This window comes from Plutella xylostella, chromosome 31 (genome assembly GCF_932276165.1).
Source record: "Plutella xylostella chromosome 31, ilPluXylo3.1, whole genome shotgun sequence".
Lineage (NCBI taxonomy): Eukaryota > Metazoa > Arthropoda > Insecta > Lepidoptera > Plutellidae > Plutella > Plutella xylostella.
In genome coordinates this window covers 911,128-927,385 of record NC_064011.1, presented here as the reverse complement: position 1 = coordinate 927,385, position 16,258 = coordinate 911,128, and the positions used below count along the sequence as shown (strand labels likewise).

Here is a 16,258-nt window from a genome sequence, read left to right as displayed (position 1 = left end):
CCGGTCATCCTATCAGCCGTCACTGTCAAGCTCTGCCAGTGTCTTATTGTGATGTGAAAACGGAATAATAGTTATAAATAATTTTAAGGACAATTTATTATAATCAATAACATAAATGATATTATGGTCATGGCGGTCTATGCGGAGGAATCATAAACCGATTAAACCTATAATATTATCCTTTACTATAATATTAATTAACATTTAACTAATGAAACCTAACCTAATTGTAAATAAAATTATGAAAACTGAACTGTATAAGTATAAATTTAGGCAATTTTAACGCGCAGAATAAATAAAACAAAATTGATCATAAAAACATTCATAAAAATATAATTTATTACAAACTATCTACACAGACTTTTACAATGGTAACTTCACATTACTTATTCTCATTAATCACTTCTTTGTGGTAACTTACATTAATTTATAACTAACGCCTTCTTATCATAATTACTTATAATATCGATAGATACTAAAGATTTGCTTAAATAAATAAACAATACCTACGTCTTAAGCCTTAGATGCATTGCAATCTTCATTCCAACAAAATTAATGGTAACTTATTTATTAAACTAACATTCGACAGCTTTATTACAAACTTTGCTTATTTGAAGGTTAAATATCTGTTAATTCTGTCAATAAAACTATTAGAAAGCACTGGTTTTGGCCCGGACAGATCTACATTTCTGAAAGCACTGACAGTTGAAGCCAAGTACTCACTTGGTGTATATCTCTGATACACAGGTGATGGTGAAGTTACAGGGGTCGCTACTGTGCTTCTTACATTAGTATACAGACTTGGCTTTGTTCCTCCTATTACAACAACATGTTCTGTTGACGATTCAAAAGAATTCGTTCTTGGGGTTGTCGAAGGCACGTTTATTTCTACAGGTATTTTTCTAAACGAATACCCTTGTGTTGATGGAATTGGTTTCCTGTGCAAGAATAGATTTCGCAAATCTTCTATTGAAGGTTTCAAATCTGCTTTTCCCTCGATTTCGTTTGGCACCACTATTATGTTTTGTTTCTCATTCCCATTGGTGTCAGCAAACGTGTTGAATTTAGTCCGATGCGGATCATAGTTATCGTATTTACCCTTGTATTCGACTGAATAGTCGTTTTCAACATTATCGTAGTCTTTTGATTCGTCTAAGTATTCCTCCTTAACTGGTGCTGATGGTTTATAAAACTGTCTATCATTATCATAAATCCTATTATCATAGTTTACAGAATTACCTTCATTATATGAATAGTCAGCATTCCGTCCGTAGTCTACATTATAATCATTTTTCACATTGTAATCAAACTTGGCATCATTAGCAGCATCAACATTTAACCCAAAAGCATCATTCCTACCGTCATAATTGACTCGATTAACTTTATATTTCGCATCATTATTAACATTGTAATCGTAATTTAGATTGTTGCCGACATAACCTACTCCATTATCCGCCTTGCCATAGTTCACATTATTTTCTCTAGTATCAATCCTATTTCCAGTGTTTCCTACTTTGTCTTCATCGTCGTATCGTACGTCAGCCTTATAGCCGTTTTCATCGGCAGTGTAAGAAACGATTTGCATTCTGCCGTCAGGGAGTCGAACCCGGTACTCTCCATTGGTGGCCGATCCACTGCTTTGTTGCGAGTGTGAGAAGTCATCGCCTGTGGCTTGGTCCTTCACCTTGTAAGAGAACGCGTAGTTGGAATTCTGCAAAGAAATGTTTTCATTATTTTTATTGATAAATAAAAGCTTCGTCTGTATAATTTTTATCATTTTTCTTTTCAAAGGTATTATTAAGTGCTTACCTGACTCAGATCACCTTCGTTGTCATCAATGTGATTAGTCTCGTACCGATTAGAATACTCCGGTTCCTTTACCTGAAAAGACATGGTAAATATTTATTACAAAATTGCCAACATTGCCTATAACATCCAGCGGGGCTAGCACGGGGCGCTAGACGCTCACGGCAAGACGTGACAAAAGTTTTGCATCGTGTTCACTCACATCCTGCGACAAGTGCGACGGAAAACTTTTGTCACATCTCGAAGTGTGCATTTTTTGCGTCGAGCTAAAATAGCCAGGATAGTTTAAAAAATATTGTTTATCTTGAAAAAAAAAATGAAATCATTCCAGTAGTTTTTTACCCCGTTCAATCAAATATCTCCTCCTTCAAATAATATTCGTGTAGAAGTCGATAGCTACCTGGTATCCCCTCGGCCTGGCCGGCCTCAGCACCTGCACCTGCCCCACCCCGTAGTCCAGATTCCCCTCGAACGGCACCGGCCGCCCTGTCACCGCGTTCACGAGGATCAGAGGCGTGGGGGTCACCGGGTTCTGGTATCTGAAAGAAAGAAAGAAAGAAAGAAAATACATTTATTTCACACACACACGGAAACAACACAAAAATAAATAATAAAAAAAAAGGTAAAGGAAAATGAGCAAGGGTGTTGCTTCCCGGTGCAGAAACGGGTTCTAGCTCAGCTTGGTGCTATGATAAACCATAGCGCTGTATCTGTACAGTGATTAATGATAAGTTTAAGAAGAAAAGTTAGCAGACACGAATTATAGCGTATAATCTTAATGAATATTATATTGGCCCTCAAATTCATAGACCCAATGTAACTTACATAAACACTGGCGAAAAGTGGGTGCAGCAATGCACCTCTGCCTACCCCGCAAGGGAGTACATTAGTAAGGGTGTGAGTGTTTATATTTACTTATATTATTTATTTATGTATAAATTCATAGATCGTATTGTTAATTTACATCAAGACTAAAATTTACTTTGAAACGCACAAGTTTCGACTTTTAACGTAAGTTAAAAAGTTTGAAATCGTATATTCAACGTTTTTTTTAAACCTGTTGTAAAGTGTCGAAAAGCTCTACGGATTGGGGGGTAAATAATGAAATACAGGTACTGTAGAAATATGAAGTTTAGGAGTGCTCCTGCGCTTATCTCCATAACTTCAAAAGTAGCCTAGAAGGGCCTGCAATGATGGACAATAGCGATGCTTCTTATGGATTATTATTTCCGTAAGTGTCGGTGGTTCTTCTGTAGCTGATTGTAAAAAGTATGCAGACACTACAAGGATTTAAATACAAACTCAAAAAATGGCTCGCTATGCAGGCATTCTACACGGTAGGAGAATTCATCGACAGGTAGAATTAATGATTGTCTCTTTATCTGACAATTTCTATTTTAATAATGTAGGTACCTATCAATGTGATAATTTTAATTTGTTTTTATATTATATTATTTTATTATTTGTTACTGTGACATTGAAACTAATTGAATTTTCGTAATTATTCTATTTTATCTTGACATTGTTTGTGACAATTTTTGGATATAATTATTTAATTTTAACTTTGGTGTACTGATGTATAACTTTTAATATTGACATGTAATGAATAATTATCAATAAACAAATCTAAATCTAAATCTAAATCTATTCTGGAGCTACTCGTATGATGCTGGCTAGAAAAAAATCTACAAATCACTAACCTCTGTCTATAAACAGTATGAACCCTCGTCCCCTCTCCAACGTTGTTCCTCTGGGGGCTGGCAGTAGTCTGAGGGTCGGGGTTCAGCTCACTCCGAGCTATGGACTCCGGGAGAGGCCTGGAGGTCACCACGAGCGGCGGGCGCGGCGGCGGCGGCGCGTCATTCGGGAACAGCACTGGGCCTTTTCTGCAAGTGGATAGGATGATAGCGTTATTTTTTACTTACTTATAACAAAGTTAATGATAGACAGATTCACTAGTACCGAGTCTTGTGGAATTTATGATATGTTGGGATTAGGTTTTATTGCAGATAAAACGAAAGAAGATTTTAGTGTAATGCAAGCAAAACAAATTATTAACTTTTCTCGGGATCCACTTGGGATTGAGTGGATGGAAGTAAGTACATAACAAAAGGGGCAAAGAAACCTGACTCCATCCAGGTAACATGCACTCAGGTCACTCTGTACTTTAGTGATTTGTCTATCAACTTCCAAATAGCAAAGAATCCGATAGCTTACCTAGTAGGTTCCACCTCCTCCAAATATTGTCTTGTGTCCACACCACGATGGTTATATTCCCTAGCTCGCCTCTCGCTCGCACTCGTTTGCAACTCTTCCGTTCTCACTCCCTCCAATACCAGAGCTAGGCAGAATATGAAGGATGACCACATTCTGTGGCCAGCGAGATGTGGAGTCTGTGAAAGGATAATGGAATTATTTAGCGATAGAAAGAGGGACATAGGGTATTATAAGTTTGGGTAAGTGTTTCTTCCTATAAGGAGCATTTGGAAAGGATTTACTTGAGAGACTTAATTGAGAGGTTTCTTACATAAATAATATATTTCATTATAGATACTTCATAAGTACGTTATACATATTATGACTAGGTAGGTAGGTATGATATATCCTTTCATAACTTTCATTAGTTAACCACTTCAAAAGAGATAAAACCATCTGACGCTCATTTAAAAACCCAAGAAGCTGTAAATAACGCAATTTCTAAACGGTTGTTTCGGAAAAAAAGTTAGACTCCAGTTTTTAACTTGTAAAATTAGCAAGTCAAATCCTAACTTCAAAGCAATCATGATGTTACTGCTTTGAAATAAGACGCATAATGCCTCAGAGGATGATGGGGATTTAAATGCTAAGGGTAATATTTTTTACATTGTTCTTTTTTATCAGTTTGTCGATTTCAGAGATTCTACAATTTGCTGCGGTTTGTTTTAACGGAAAATTTGAAACTATCAACTTGAACAATCCTTTAATGTTGATCTTATTTTAATGACATTACCTACTAATGTAAAGGTAGGTAAATTTGAATAATTATGAATGTAAATGATATGTATGTACCTATTTTATGAAATAATAATACCTATGATACGAGGATGGATGGTCAATCAACAAAATATGGAATAAGTAACTATTTAAAATTAAATGCTTTTCAGAAATTGTGCTTACCGATAGTCTGCCTGCATGCCTGATGCTTGATGTACCTACCTAATTTGTTTCGACCTAAGTATCAAAAATAATTATGTTACTTAACAAACCTAGCAGAAGTAACATAAAATAGAAAATAAATAGACAAACATTAGATTTTTCCGTAAGTACCTATTATTACGTTAAGTGTAGAGAGCCCCACTGTAGATAAATTAAATCTTGTTTGGGAAAAACTTTTCCACTGAAGAAAAAGATGAAAGGAAACGAAAAGAGCCTGCGGGTGCGGTTAGATAAAAAAAAAACTTAACTAAAAATTAAAATGTTTTTTGATCGTTGAAAATTAGTTTTGTTGGTTGGTAACTAAATTCCTAGATGTTTTGGACGAAAATCCAACGTTTGGTATATAGGATAAACGTATGATATAATATTTGCCTACTCGCAAATTTTAGATAAATAGTTAAAGATAAGTAAGGGAATGTTTAAGATGTAAAGAAATCGCCAAATTTGGAAAAAAACGTCTTTTAGTAGGAAACTTTGGATGCTTATTCCGTAGAAAAAATTACGTTATTTAACAATACTTACTTTTAATGTTCGCAGTGGCGTGATTTGGGAGAGGCCTACGTCCAGCAGTGGACTGCTATATGCTGATAATGATGATAATGATGTTCCTCACATTCGTTCCAAAATTATTTATACCTAAACTACACTAAACCCTACCGCTGTACGCTAAAAACGTTAATTATCGGCGTCCGCCCAGCGCGAAGAATCTCCATTTTTTCAGAGTTTTCTCCAACAATTTTCCGATAAGCTTCTCTCAGTCCTTGACCGGTCACCTCTGGCACAATCCTCTAGTCGCTAAGCAGGGGGCGAGTCTACTAATTTAAATACAACGCCAGAGCCACGCCACTGCAACGACACTACAACGACACCGCAACGACATTTTGTGAGCTGGATGGAATTAGGTACTTAATGACTCTTATGAGGTTATGAGTTATGACTAATCGCCGTGATAGCGTGATACCCTTTCCTCGAGTTACCTATGGATGATTCTATTATGTTATGATGTTAATAAGAATATTAACTATGTAATGTAATGACGGCCGAATGGCGTAGGGGTTAGTGACCTGACTACTGAGCCGATGGTCCCGGGTTCGATTCCCGGCTGGGGCAGATATTTGTTTAAACACAGATATTTGTTCTCGGGTCTTGGGTGTGCCCGTAAAATGGCAATAGGCCCGCCCCCTATTAAATTGGGACTAACATAACACTCTGGCGAAAAGTGGGTGCAGCAATGCACCTCTGCCTACCCCGCAAGGGAGTACATTAAAACAAGGCGTGAGTGCGTGTTTTTTTTTTTTTTGTTATGTTAATTAATATGTCTAATAGGTATATGATATGCATTATTTTATGTATTATTTCTATAGGCCCACTAGTTTCCTGAAATAACGAGAGTCATATTAGGTTATTAAGATAAATAATTTTCCTAAATTACCCACCTAATTATTAGGTAGGTATACACAAATAGGTAATTGGCTTAACAACACACGCTACATGCCATTTCGTTACTTCTATTAATTTAGAAGACTAGTGACTGCAGGTATAATGTCGAGTAGTGGGTAACTTACACCTACATACTGCCTTTGTACTAAAGCCTTATTCACACTGGCTGCGTGGGAAGCTTGTCACCTGAAGATACCTCATCTAGACAACGTATTTATTACCAGGATTGAACACAAATAGGTAGGTATATAGCGGTTCTGAAGGCACTACAAATCCTAATCCTAATTAATATTATAAATGCGAAAGTAACTGTGTCCGTCTGTCTGTTACTTTTTACGCCAAAACTACTGAACGGATTTGAATGAAATTTGGTATACATATGGTCTAGACCCTGGGAAAGAACATAAGCTACTTTTTATCCCGAAATTCCCACGGGAAAACTTTTTGAGGCGAAGCGAAGCGCGAGGGACAGCTAGTTATGTACCTATAATTTTCGATGTTTAAGTTTGGTTCGAAGTTTATTATACACCTTTAGCCAAAGCAGTCGACAATAGAATCAGTTGTTGCAACGAAATAGTCTTCTGCATAATAATGTTCGACAGACCCGTAACGAAACAACACCTCTCAAAGTAAGCGTCTACATTTCAGCATCGTACGCAACGGACGCATCGCATTCAGTATTCTTTGTACAGAAATTCACACAAGTGCGCCAACTTCACCGGCATTGCAACCGCCGTTTCTCCGTACATTTACGAAAATCCGTTTGCTCCGATACGTACGACACCAATAGGTGGACGCTTACCTTTATCCACCAATCACTGCGGGCGACGGCTTCGGCTGAAATTTAATATATCACACGATGAAATCCAGTTAAAACCGAGAGCCGAGTTGAAATGCGTGGCGTCACTCAATCGCACACGGGGTTACTCCAAGTTACTCTAGCTTGGCGAAAAAATACGGAATGAGAGCTGTCATGCAATATATTCTGAGACTTTGACGGTGTCGAATGGCGTAGTGGTTAGTGGCCCTGACTGCTATGCCGAAGGTCCCGGGTTCGATTCCCGGCTGGGGCAGATATTTGTTTAAAGATAGATTGTACTCGGTTCTTGGGTGTTGATATTTAGGTATATTTAGTATATCTTTATACTTAGTCTATCTATGTATTTGTGTAGATATATCAGCTGATACCAATAACACAGGCTCTGCCTAGCTTGGGTCGGATGGCCGTGTGTGAGATGTCCCCACATATTTATTTATTTTATTGTTAATGCTGCAGGAGGTAATAGTACGTATAAACAACGATATAAAGTCGTGATTAGCGCAGCTCAACTCCGAAACTTTTGGTAACCTAGAGTGAAGCCTCAGATTGTACTGTAAGGGACATTTATAGTATTCCATATTATACCCTAGAACCCGCGGCATAAGAGTTAAATAATGGAAAGCGTTGGATTAAACCAGGCGTTGACTGTACTTACTGGCTTTGAATAAAAACGCATAACTTTTTAAGGAAATTGCGGAGTTTTTCTTGTGGTTTTTGTTTTCAGCTTCCCATTAATAATACGAGTATGTGATTCTATTCCCTTCACGTCTTTGATATCCTGAAGCGAAGATAAATTTTGCTTGGGATTGTTATTTAAAAATAATCTTTCAAACAGTTATAAAAAAATCACACACGAAAAGTATGCGTTTACTTCAATAAATAATACTTATTTAAGACTAGCTGTTCCCGCGAGCTTCGCTTCGCCTTAAAAAGTTTTCCCGTGGGGATTCCGGGATAAAAAGTAGCCTATGTTCTTTCCCAGGGTCTAGACCATATGTGTACCAAATTTCATTCAAATCCGTTCTGTAGTTTTGGCGTTAAAGAGTAACAGACAGACAGACAGACACAGTTACTTTCGCATTTATAATATTAGTTAGGATTAGTTAGGATTTACCTAAGTAGCTAACGCTTGAAGCCAAATTAACATGCTATCGGTACCTAAGTAAAATACGAAATACTTAAGTAGGTTCAGTATAATTATAAACGCGACAACTCTCCTAAACTTCCTTTTCCCAAGGTAGAGAGGCCCCTCGGTTAATAGTAATAGATAATAATTAGAGGTTTTCCAATACACGACATAGGCACAAGTTAAACTTTTTGTTTAGTTTTGATAGAATGTTGGTATGTTACCGAACGATAACGTAAGAGTGACACTGGCAGAAATTGTTGACATAAGGTCGTCAGATTGTCAAAAAATCTGTTGAAGTTAAAGCTTAGTTAGGTACATTAGCATTAGGGCATGCAATACTGGAACTATTTTCAATACCGGTATTGAGTTCCGGTATTGCAACTCAATACCGGGATCCCGGTATTAATACCGGTATTAGATTTCCTTGTAATAAATGGCATATATTGTGATTAAAGGTCGTATAGGTCAAAATAAAACGCGAAAAAGCAATGAAATTCAGTTTTTTGTAATAGATTTTTACGAGAATTGAGTATTAGTTTAAATTTTACAATAATTTTTTTTTTTTTACATCCAGTGTCCGTTTACGCATGGACAACAGTAGATATCAAACGGCCGAAAACTGCATCATACGGTTGGAAACAAGTGCGCTTTCACAGTACATATGAATACTATATCTTAATCGCTTTATTATAGCCTAAAAAAGTCCGATTCCGGTATTACTTCAATACCGGTATTAACTTTCAATACCGGTATTGAAAAAAGCGTGAATTTTGCTCCTAATACCGGTATTACGAATACCGGTATTGCGGTATTGCATGCCCTAATTAGCATATTAGTTAATAGTTATTTAAAGGTGTTCCGATTTTGAATTTAAATCGCATTCATAACATAGTAAAATTCAGAAAAAGTGCATATAGTGATTTCGTGAATTATTGGGTAAGTACTTAAGTAATAGCATAATTACTAGGTACCTAATGCTTAAGTAATGTCGATAGCTAACACCTTACAGCAATCTTCAAACGGTACTTACTTGCAAGACAATAACTAAACTCAGAACAAAAACAATAATTCCTTCTAATTAATAATAAGCGAGAACCATGTCATTGTTTTCTCATACGTTACTAGCGCTTGGTGTGAATGCGGCCAAATGCAAGCAACAAAAATAAACACTCCAGAAACAAACAAAAATACTACTTACTATCCTAGGAATACGGATGCTTTCGCGGTGAATACAACCGCGCTAACGTCGCAAAAATAAACACTTAATAAAGCAAACGAAAATTACTTCTATTTTCGCCCATATAAAGTGCATATTCAATGCACACATTATTTGCCGGCTACGGCTCGCTTGACCAAACGTCGTCTATCTGTTTTTTAATCCAATCTTACCCTTAAACCAACGAAATAAGGTCTATATCACCAGCTCAGCTAAAATTGTTATCAAAAGCGGTGTATTCGGAAAACCAAATTATACGCAAACATGATCATGCTGAAATCGATTCTATGGAGTTGGTAATAAGAAGAAAAGGCGGGAAAATTTTCAGATTGCTGGCGTCGGGCGGCCATCTTGGGTTGCCATGGCAACGCTATTGTCTGTTGGCGCTTGCGAATATCTGTTCTGTGATATTGATATCGCAGCGAAATTGTTCAGAATTCAGATGTCATATTATTTAGGAGTTGGGTTTTCGCCCTTTCTTCTGAAGTAAGGTCAGCTATGTAGGTGTGATAAATTCATCGTAAAGTCATCGTTGAATCTCAAAAATATGTGGTGACCATTGACCAACTCAAAATGTAAATGTGCAAATACAGGATGTTACAATTAATGTAGTTACCGAAAGAGTGTATCTGAGGGGGTAATTTTGAACAACCTTTGTTCTACGACTTTTGATAATTCGCGAAAAACTGTGCAACACCTTGGGTACCTATAATTATTATTATGAGTTCGCTTATTTATGAGGTAACTTACTTACTTATAATAGGTCACTCAATTCACTTACCTAAACTACTTTAATTAACATTATTAATCATATTTTAAAGAAAAAACCCGTGTAACCTTCCTATAACCTATGCCACACACAACTTAGAACTTAGAACCCCTCTTTTTTCCGTCTGTGGTCTAAAAACTTCCTAATTAACCAGGGGCTTCCGCTAAATAAACAAAAACCTCCTGCTTTATAGAAGTATTTAGATGAGAATGAGTTTGTCAAAATTTCCGTCACGTAGTTCCACTCGCCGAGTCAGTTAATCATTTCGTTTGGCCCCGTTCCGTACAAATTACAATCATGATTCGTGTGAGCTAATAAAAATAACCCATCTGTTTTCTTCTTTGGTTTTCTGTATGCTTTCTGGGCTAGAGGCCGGGTACGGGTACGGGTTTTACAATTTAAGAAAAAGAAAAAAGTTTTTTGATTTTCTTCTGTCATCTGCTTATATTATGTGTCAAAAGTTATATTAGTTAATAAAAAAATCTCAATAATGATATTTTATCTCTATATAATATCAAACCTGTGCTAGACGTACACCGTACAGCCAGCTCAGAGTTCGACTAGAATGTGTCATTGTAATTCATATGAAACGGACCCCTGATTAGGCGGTTGGTGAAATGCCTAATCATGCGTTTCACGATAGCACTGGGTATTCTGGGAAAGCGTGTATTGATCTTTCAGGCTTCTAATGGAAAGCTCCAAAAGCTCTGGAAAGCGCCGTAAAATTTAACTTCAGCGTTTTTCATAATATCGTCTACAGATTTTCGGAGATGTTTTTTGTAGAGCGTTTTTAGAAATCCCTCTGCGTCTAGTAAAAAACTTGTTAGCTTATAATGTGTGGTAAATAAATTATTATTTATTATTGTGATTTAGTTTTTTCGTATAATTGCGGTGGTCAAAGGTTCTGTTTTTTTTTAGAAACGTAATTGAGATAAAAAATATTTTTTTAGGTTATTCATAATAAATACAATTATTGGTTTTATGAGGCATATGAGAATGATTTTTTTATGTCTCAGTACATAATATCATTGAATAACGAGTATAATAGTACTACACACACACGCACTCACGCCTTGTACTAATGTACTCCCTTGCGGGGTAGGCAGAGGTGCATTGCTGCACCCACTTTTCGCCAGAGTGTTATGTTAGTCCCAATGTAATAGGGGGCGGGCCTATTGCCATTTTACGGGCACATCCAAGACCCGAGAACAAATATCTGTGTTTAAACAAATATCTGCCCCAGCCGGGAATCGAACCCGGGACCATCGGCTCAGTAGTCAGGGTCACTAACCACTACACCATTCGGTCGTCTATAATAGTACTAGTACTCGTTATTCTATGATAATATTTAATAACTAGGTACAAACCTTCTGAAACATTACTAAAAGAAGGGTCTTTTCAAAGAATACGATATTCCCAACTAAAAGTTTTAGGGAAAGTGAAAAATAAATACGTGGGTAGCTAATCTACCCATTTCTAACTTTTTCTTGCCAAGAAGCCTTAGGGTAGCCGCAAGTGCGAACGAAAATAGGTCAGTGGGGTTACCACCACCGCACATTAGCAATTGACAATCCTTAAGCACAGTCGAGTCGCTCGCTTGTCAAATCTGACGTAACTTGTATGGATCTGACAGATGTTTGACAAGCGGGCGACATTATTTATGGATTTTTAATTGCTTATGTGTCGGTGGTAGTACGGTAGCAGAAGTGCTAAAGAGATCTCATTTCGGCTTAGTACCTACATGACTTTTTCAACACCCTAAAAAGTAGTCACGTGTCCAACAAAGTTTCTATGGAAAAAAGATATATTTTTTCGCGAATTTTGAAATTGTGATTTCATTTCATGCTGCACATGTAAGTTTCGGTAGTAGTTAGTTAGTATACCCTTTTTGCAACACCCTGTATAGGTAGATAGATTCATTAACATCTGCTACAGTCAAATACCGGAAGTCAGGAAGAGTGTCACTTTCAGATATTATTTATAGTCTATCTATAGACTATAGATCATATTAATTGAACCTCCACCGTTAGCTCCAATAATAGACTCTATTGTGTTGTGTAATAAAGGCGATCAGTCACAGTGCAGCCGGTTCGTGACTTGTCCAAAGCTATTTCCTTTATATTCGTCATCTTATCACGATAAGAAGCCATGAATGGGGTGGGAAAAAATATTGTAAGTATTGCATAATTATTTTCCAGTCTAATTCACTACAGTAAGTATCTTAACTCCTAACTAATATTATAAATGCGAAAGTAACTGTGTCTGTCTGTCTGTTACTCTTTCACGCCAAAACTACTGAACGGATTTGAATGAAATTTGGTATACATACGTTATAGATCCTGGGAAAGAAGGGTTTAGGCGATAAGTCCGCCCTTGTATACTAGTAAAGATTATGCAATTCTCTTCATCTTTTATTGTACCTACCTAAGTATGTATTTTGTATACAAATAAGTTTAGTGTTAAATAAATAAATAAAGAACACAGGTTACTTTTTATCCCGGAATTCCCACGGGAAAACTTTTTAAGGCGAAGCGAAATGCACCGGGAATAGCTAGTAAACTTATAAAGTGCAATTTTGTGACAAACACTAGAGCTAGCTGAAAGTATTGTGCTGTCAGATACCGTACCACCACCGACATATTATTAACTAATTAAGAATCCTTAATCAGCGTCGATGGCCTGACACACATCCGGCAGATTCATACAAGTCACGTCAGATTTGACAAGCGAACGACGCTGCTTAAGGTTTGTTAATTGCTATTGTTCGGTGGTGGTAATCCAAAAAATAAGCGTCAGTCGCTGACTGCCAAGAGTGCGCCAAAAAAGTATGAAGATAAAAGTTTCATACATGTAATTGAAGGACTCGAAAGCTTATCGAAGTGAAAACTTTATCTATCATTTATCAACATTACATTATGTTTCTCCAATTCAATATCATATTATTTGCAAACCTAGGAGAATACGGAAAGATTTCGGCGAATAGCAATATCAAAATTGAGACCCACACCGTGGAGCCATGTCACATGTATTCGTGAGTTTTGTGACAAAGGACTCAGCAATGATACAGGGTGATCTTTCGTTGGGCACATCCGAAAGTAGGTTACAGAGCTCTACATTTTGAACAACTTTTGTTATAATGGCTTTGGGATATCACGAAAAACAAGATGGTTCCCCGAATAAAAAATGCGGCTAAAATGTATTTTTTTAATTACAGAAAATATAGATATAGTTTTTGCAAAACCTACCTACCTATTTACTTGTTGCTCCTAAACCGTGGTAGAAAACAATTTCTTCATGTACTTTATGATTTCTATAAATAGTGTTTAGTAACAGAAAAAACCACCCTGTATAACGGCCTGACGAGTTGCGAGCTTTCCTCCGGTCAGTGAGCCAGCGAGAGGACACCCTATATAGCGAATACCGGATACCGGATACGTCCGTTATTACTTCGTTTTTACAAACCGTTTCATAAATTTTGCCACGTTTTACCGTAAGTAAAAGAATATTTTAATAGAGATTAACTATAAATCCGAGACCGACAAATATGGTATGAAAATCATAGTTCTACGTAATTTAAAAATAGAAAAAAAAACTTAAAATAAAATAACTTAACTACTTTCAGTAGTAATCAGTCATTTTCACCAACTCTGGCTGGCTAATACTTTCATCACGGTGACAGATACTACAGTTTGTTACCAAAATAAGAAATACCGCATCCTATTACTGCTAACTTCAAATCCGGATAGTTATATATGTGTCGCAGGCATCTGGTTTAATCTTCTGTTTGATTGAACCGCTAGCCCGTTCATTGGATGACGCTATTCAGTTGTATGACTAAAGACCAACTCGTCAAGTGGTTGACTGTAACGTCCAACGTCTTGACTGAACGTTATTCAGCGAAGTCGTTAAATGGGATATAGTATAGCAACTTTGTAATGTCTGGTTAGGATGAACACGACCAGACAAGAGTCAACAAAAAGACTATGTTACAAAGCTCTCATCTCATAAATTAACTAAACAATAACAATAAACGTACCTTGATATTGTTGTTCATAATTATCCAGTTTCAGCACATTTTTTTCTTTGAAACTATCCGCCGGCGGTGTAATAATAGGTAAAGCCATGTTGTCACACTATTTTAACATAAATAACGCACTTTAAAGCTAATTTATTTGCAAAAAATAACAATACAAGTGCTTTTTGTGTCAGCTGTTCGCTGTTAGACGCCATATTTGTTTTATTCACCACCTGACTGATTTTAAGTCCGCTAACTAGTTGGACGTTTTGTGACGCTTGTACAATCAACGTTCGGCCTAGTCATACAACTGAGTAGCGTCATCCAATTAACGGGCTAGCGGTTCAATCAAACAGGAGATTCAACCAGATGCCTGCGACATATGTATATGCCCAGATGACCATTCGACCAAAAAGATCTATTGTAACTCCCGTTGCCGAGTCAAATCTCACTCTCCAGGTCCAGGTCTTTATATACCTGACGATCTTACCGGGAGGGAGAGACCTTACATCTTTGGTGGCCAATTTGTAGCCACCAAAGATTCTATTTCTCTCATAAACTCCGGATATTCGGTTTACGGATATCCGGTCCTTTTCATGTCGATATTTGGACGCGCAGCTGACGTCACAGGGAGGTCACTTTATATGACGAAAAACGAAGTATCGTCTCGCTGCTGCGAGAGCCACACGGCTCTATCTCGTTGTATTAAACATGCCGATTGCACGACAGCTCTCGTTCGTCAGTTTTTTGTTAGTATAGATAGAGTGACCCTCCAGTAACGGTGCTTGATGTGCAATACATGGCCGTGTATGCTTTGTTGTGGCGTAACTATACTCATAGGGAGGGAATTTATCAGTGCGACAGACAATTCTTATTGGTGTCGAACCAGCTGTTTCTTTGAAATTTTCTTATTTCATAATGAAATTTGTTGGATAAGGTTGATGCATTGAAGGGCCGTCGAGAAGTCTGTAGTGTTAAATTATTCTTTACTCAAGCTGGAAGATTCGAGATGTGTAAGTAGGTGGGTGTCTCATTCAGTAGGCGGACCATAAAAATAATTTCATTATACGTAATTATGCCATTAAATAGTGTAAACGATGGGCTTAGACATAAAATGTATAGAAAAATGTGTCTTCCTACTCTTCCTTTAGACACCATTGCGTAGAATGATGACAGACTTATTGTTTTTGATTTCTATAAGATTAAATAAAGCGTTGTCCTATTGAACCAGATCTTATGGTGGCGTATTCATCATACGATTCTTCAGTAAGTATCATATCATCAGACTCCGGTGAAACGTTTACTTAATAGTACTGTTAATTACTGTGAAGGCTTTAACTTCTGTGCTTTTTATTATAAGAAATAAGTAAAGTTGTACAAAATTCTAATTGGACAATGGACATATCAGAAACATCAACAGGCACATGAATTGTTGAGATTGTAACGTGTGAACTGAATATAAAAAATAATAGTAAAGTAAGGAAATCTTTATTATTAATTTTATTAGCAGATATACATCATTAATAAGAGTAGGCCTTAGTCTCTACTGTACTTAGGTACATATCCACAGTAAATACTAAGACGGTTCCCACACTGCATGTTGCGTGAATATGCAGCCTTTTGGGAACTACGCCACAGACAGATAGACAGACACGTTAAACTTATAACACCCCTCTTTTGCGTCGGGGGATAAAATACATAACTATGAATACGAAATATAAGGATAGAAACACGTATTATTATACCTATCTGCCTACCCTTGGGAGGTGGAGTGGAGTTTCTAATATTGAAAAAACAGAGCAGAAAACGTTACATAGGTGGCCCATTTTCGTAGCGAACTTAAGTCTGAACTCTGAAAGTGTGATTAA

The 16,258-nt window shown here is 36.9% G+C and overlaps 1 protein-coding gene across 1 annotated transcript; it reads right to left on the bottom strand.

The window, feature by feature from the left end:
- Positions 1-607: 607 nt before the first annotated feature.
- LOC105393510 lies at positions 608-4,175 on the bottom strand. Its single transcript, XM_011565285.3, has 5 exons — positions 4,024-4,175; positions 3,507-3,692; positions 2,207-2,345; positions 1,810-1,881; positions 608-1,711 (listed from the first exon to the last, which is right to left on the bottom strand). Exons 1-5 carry the CDS (start codon positions 4,173-4,175, stop codon positions 608-610), a joined length of 1,653 nt encoding a protein of 550 aa, XP_011563587.3.
- Between the last annotated feature and the right edge of the window lie 12,083 nt (positions 4,176-16,258).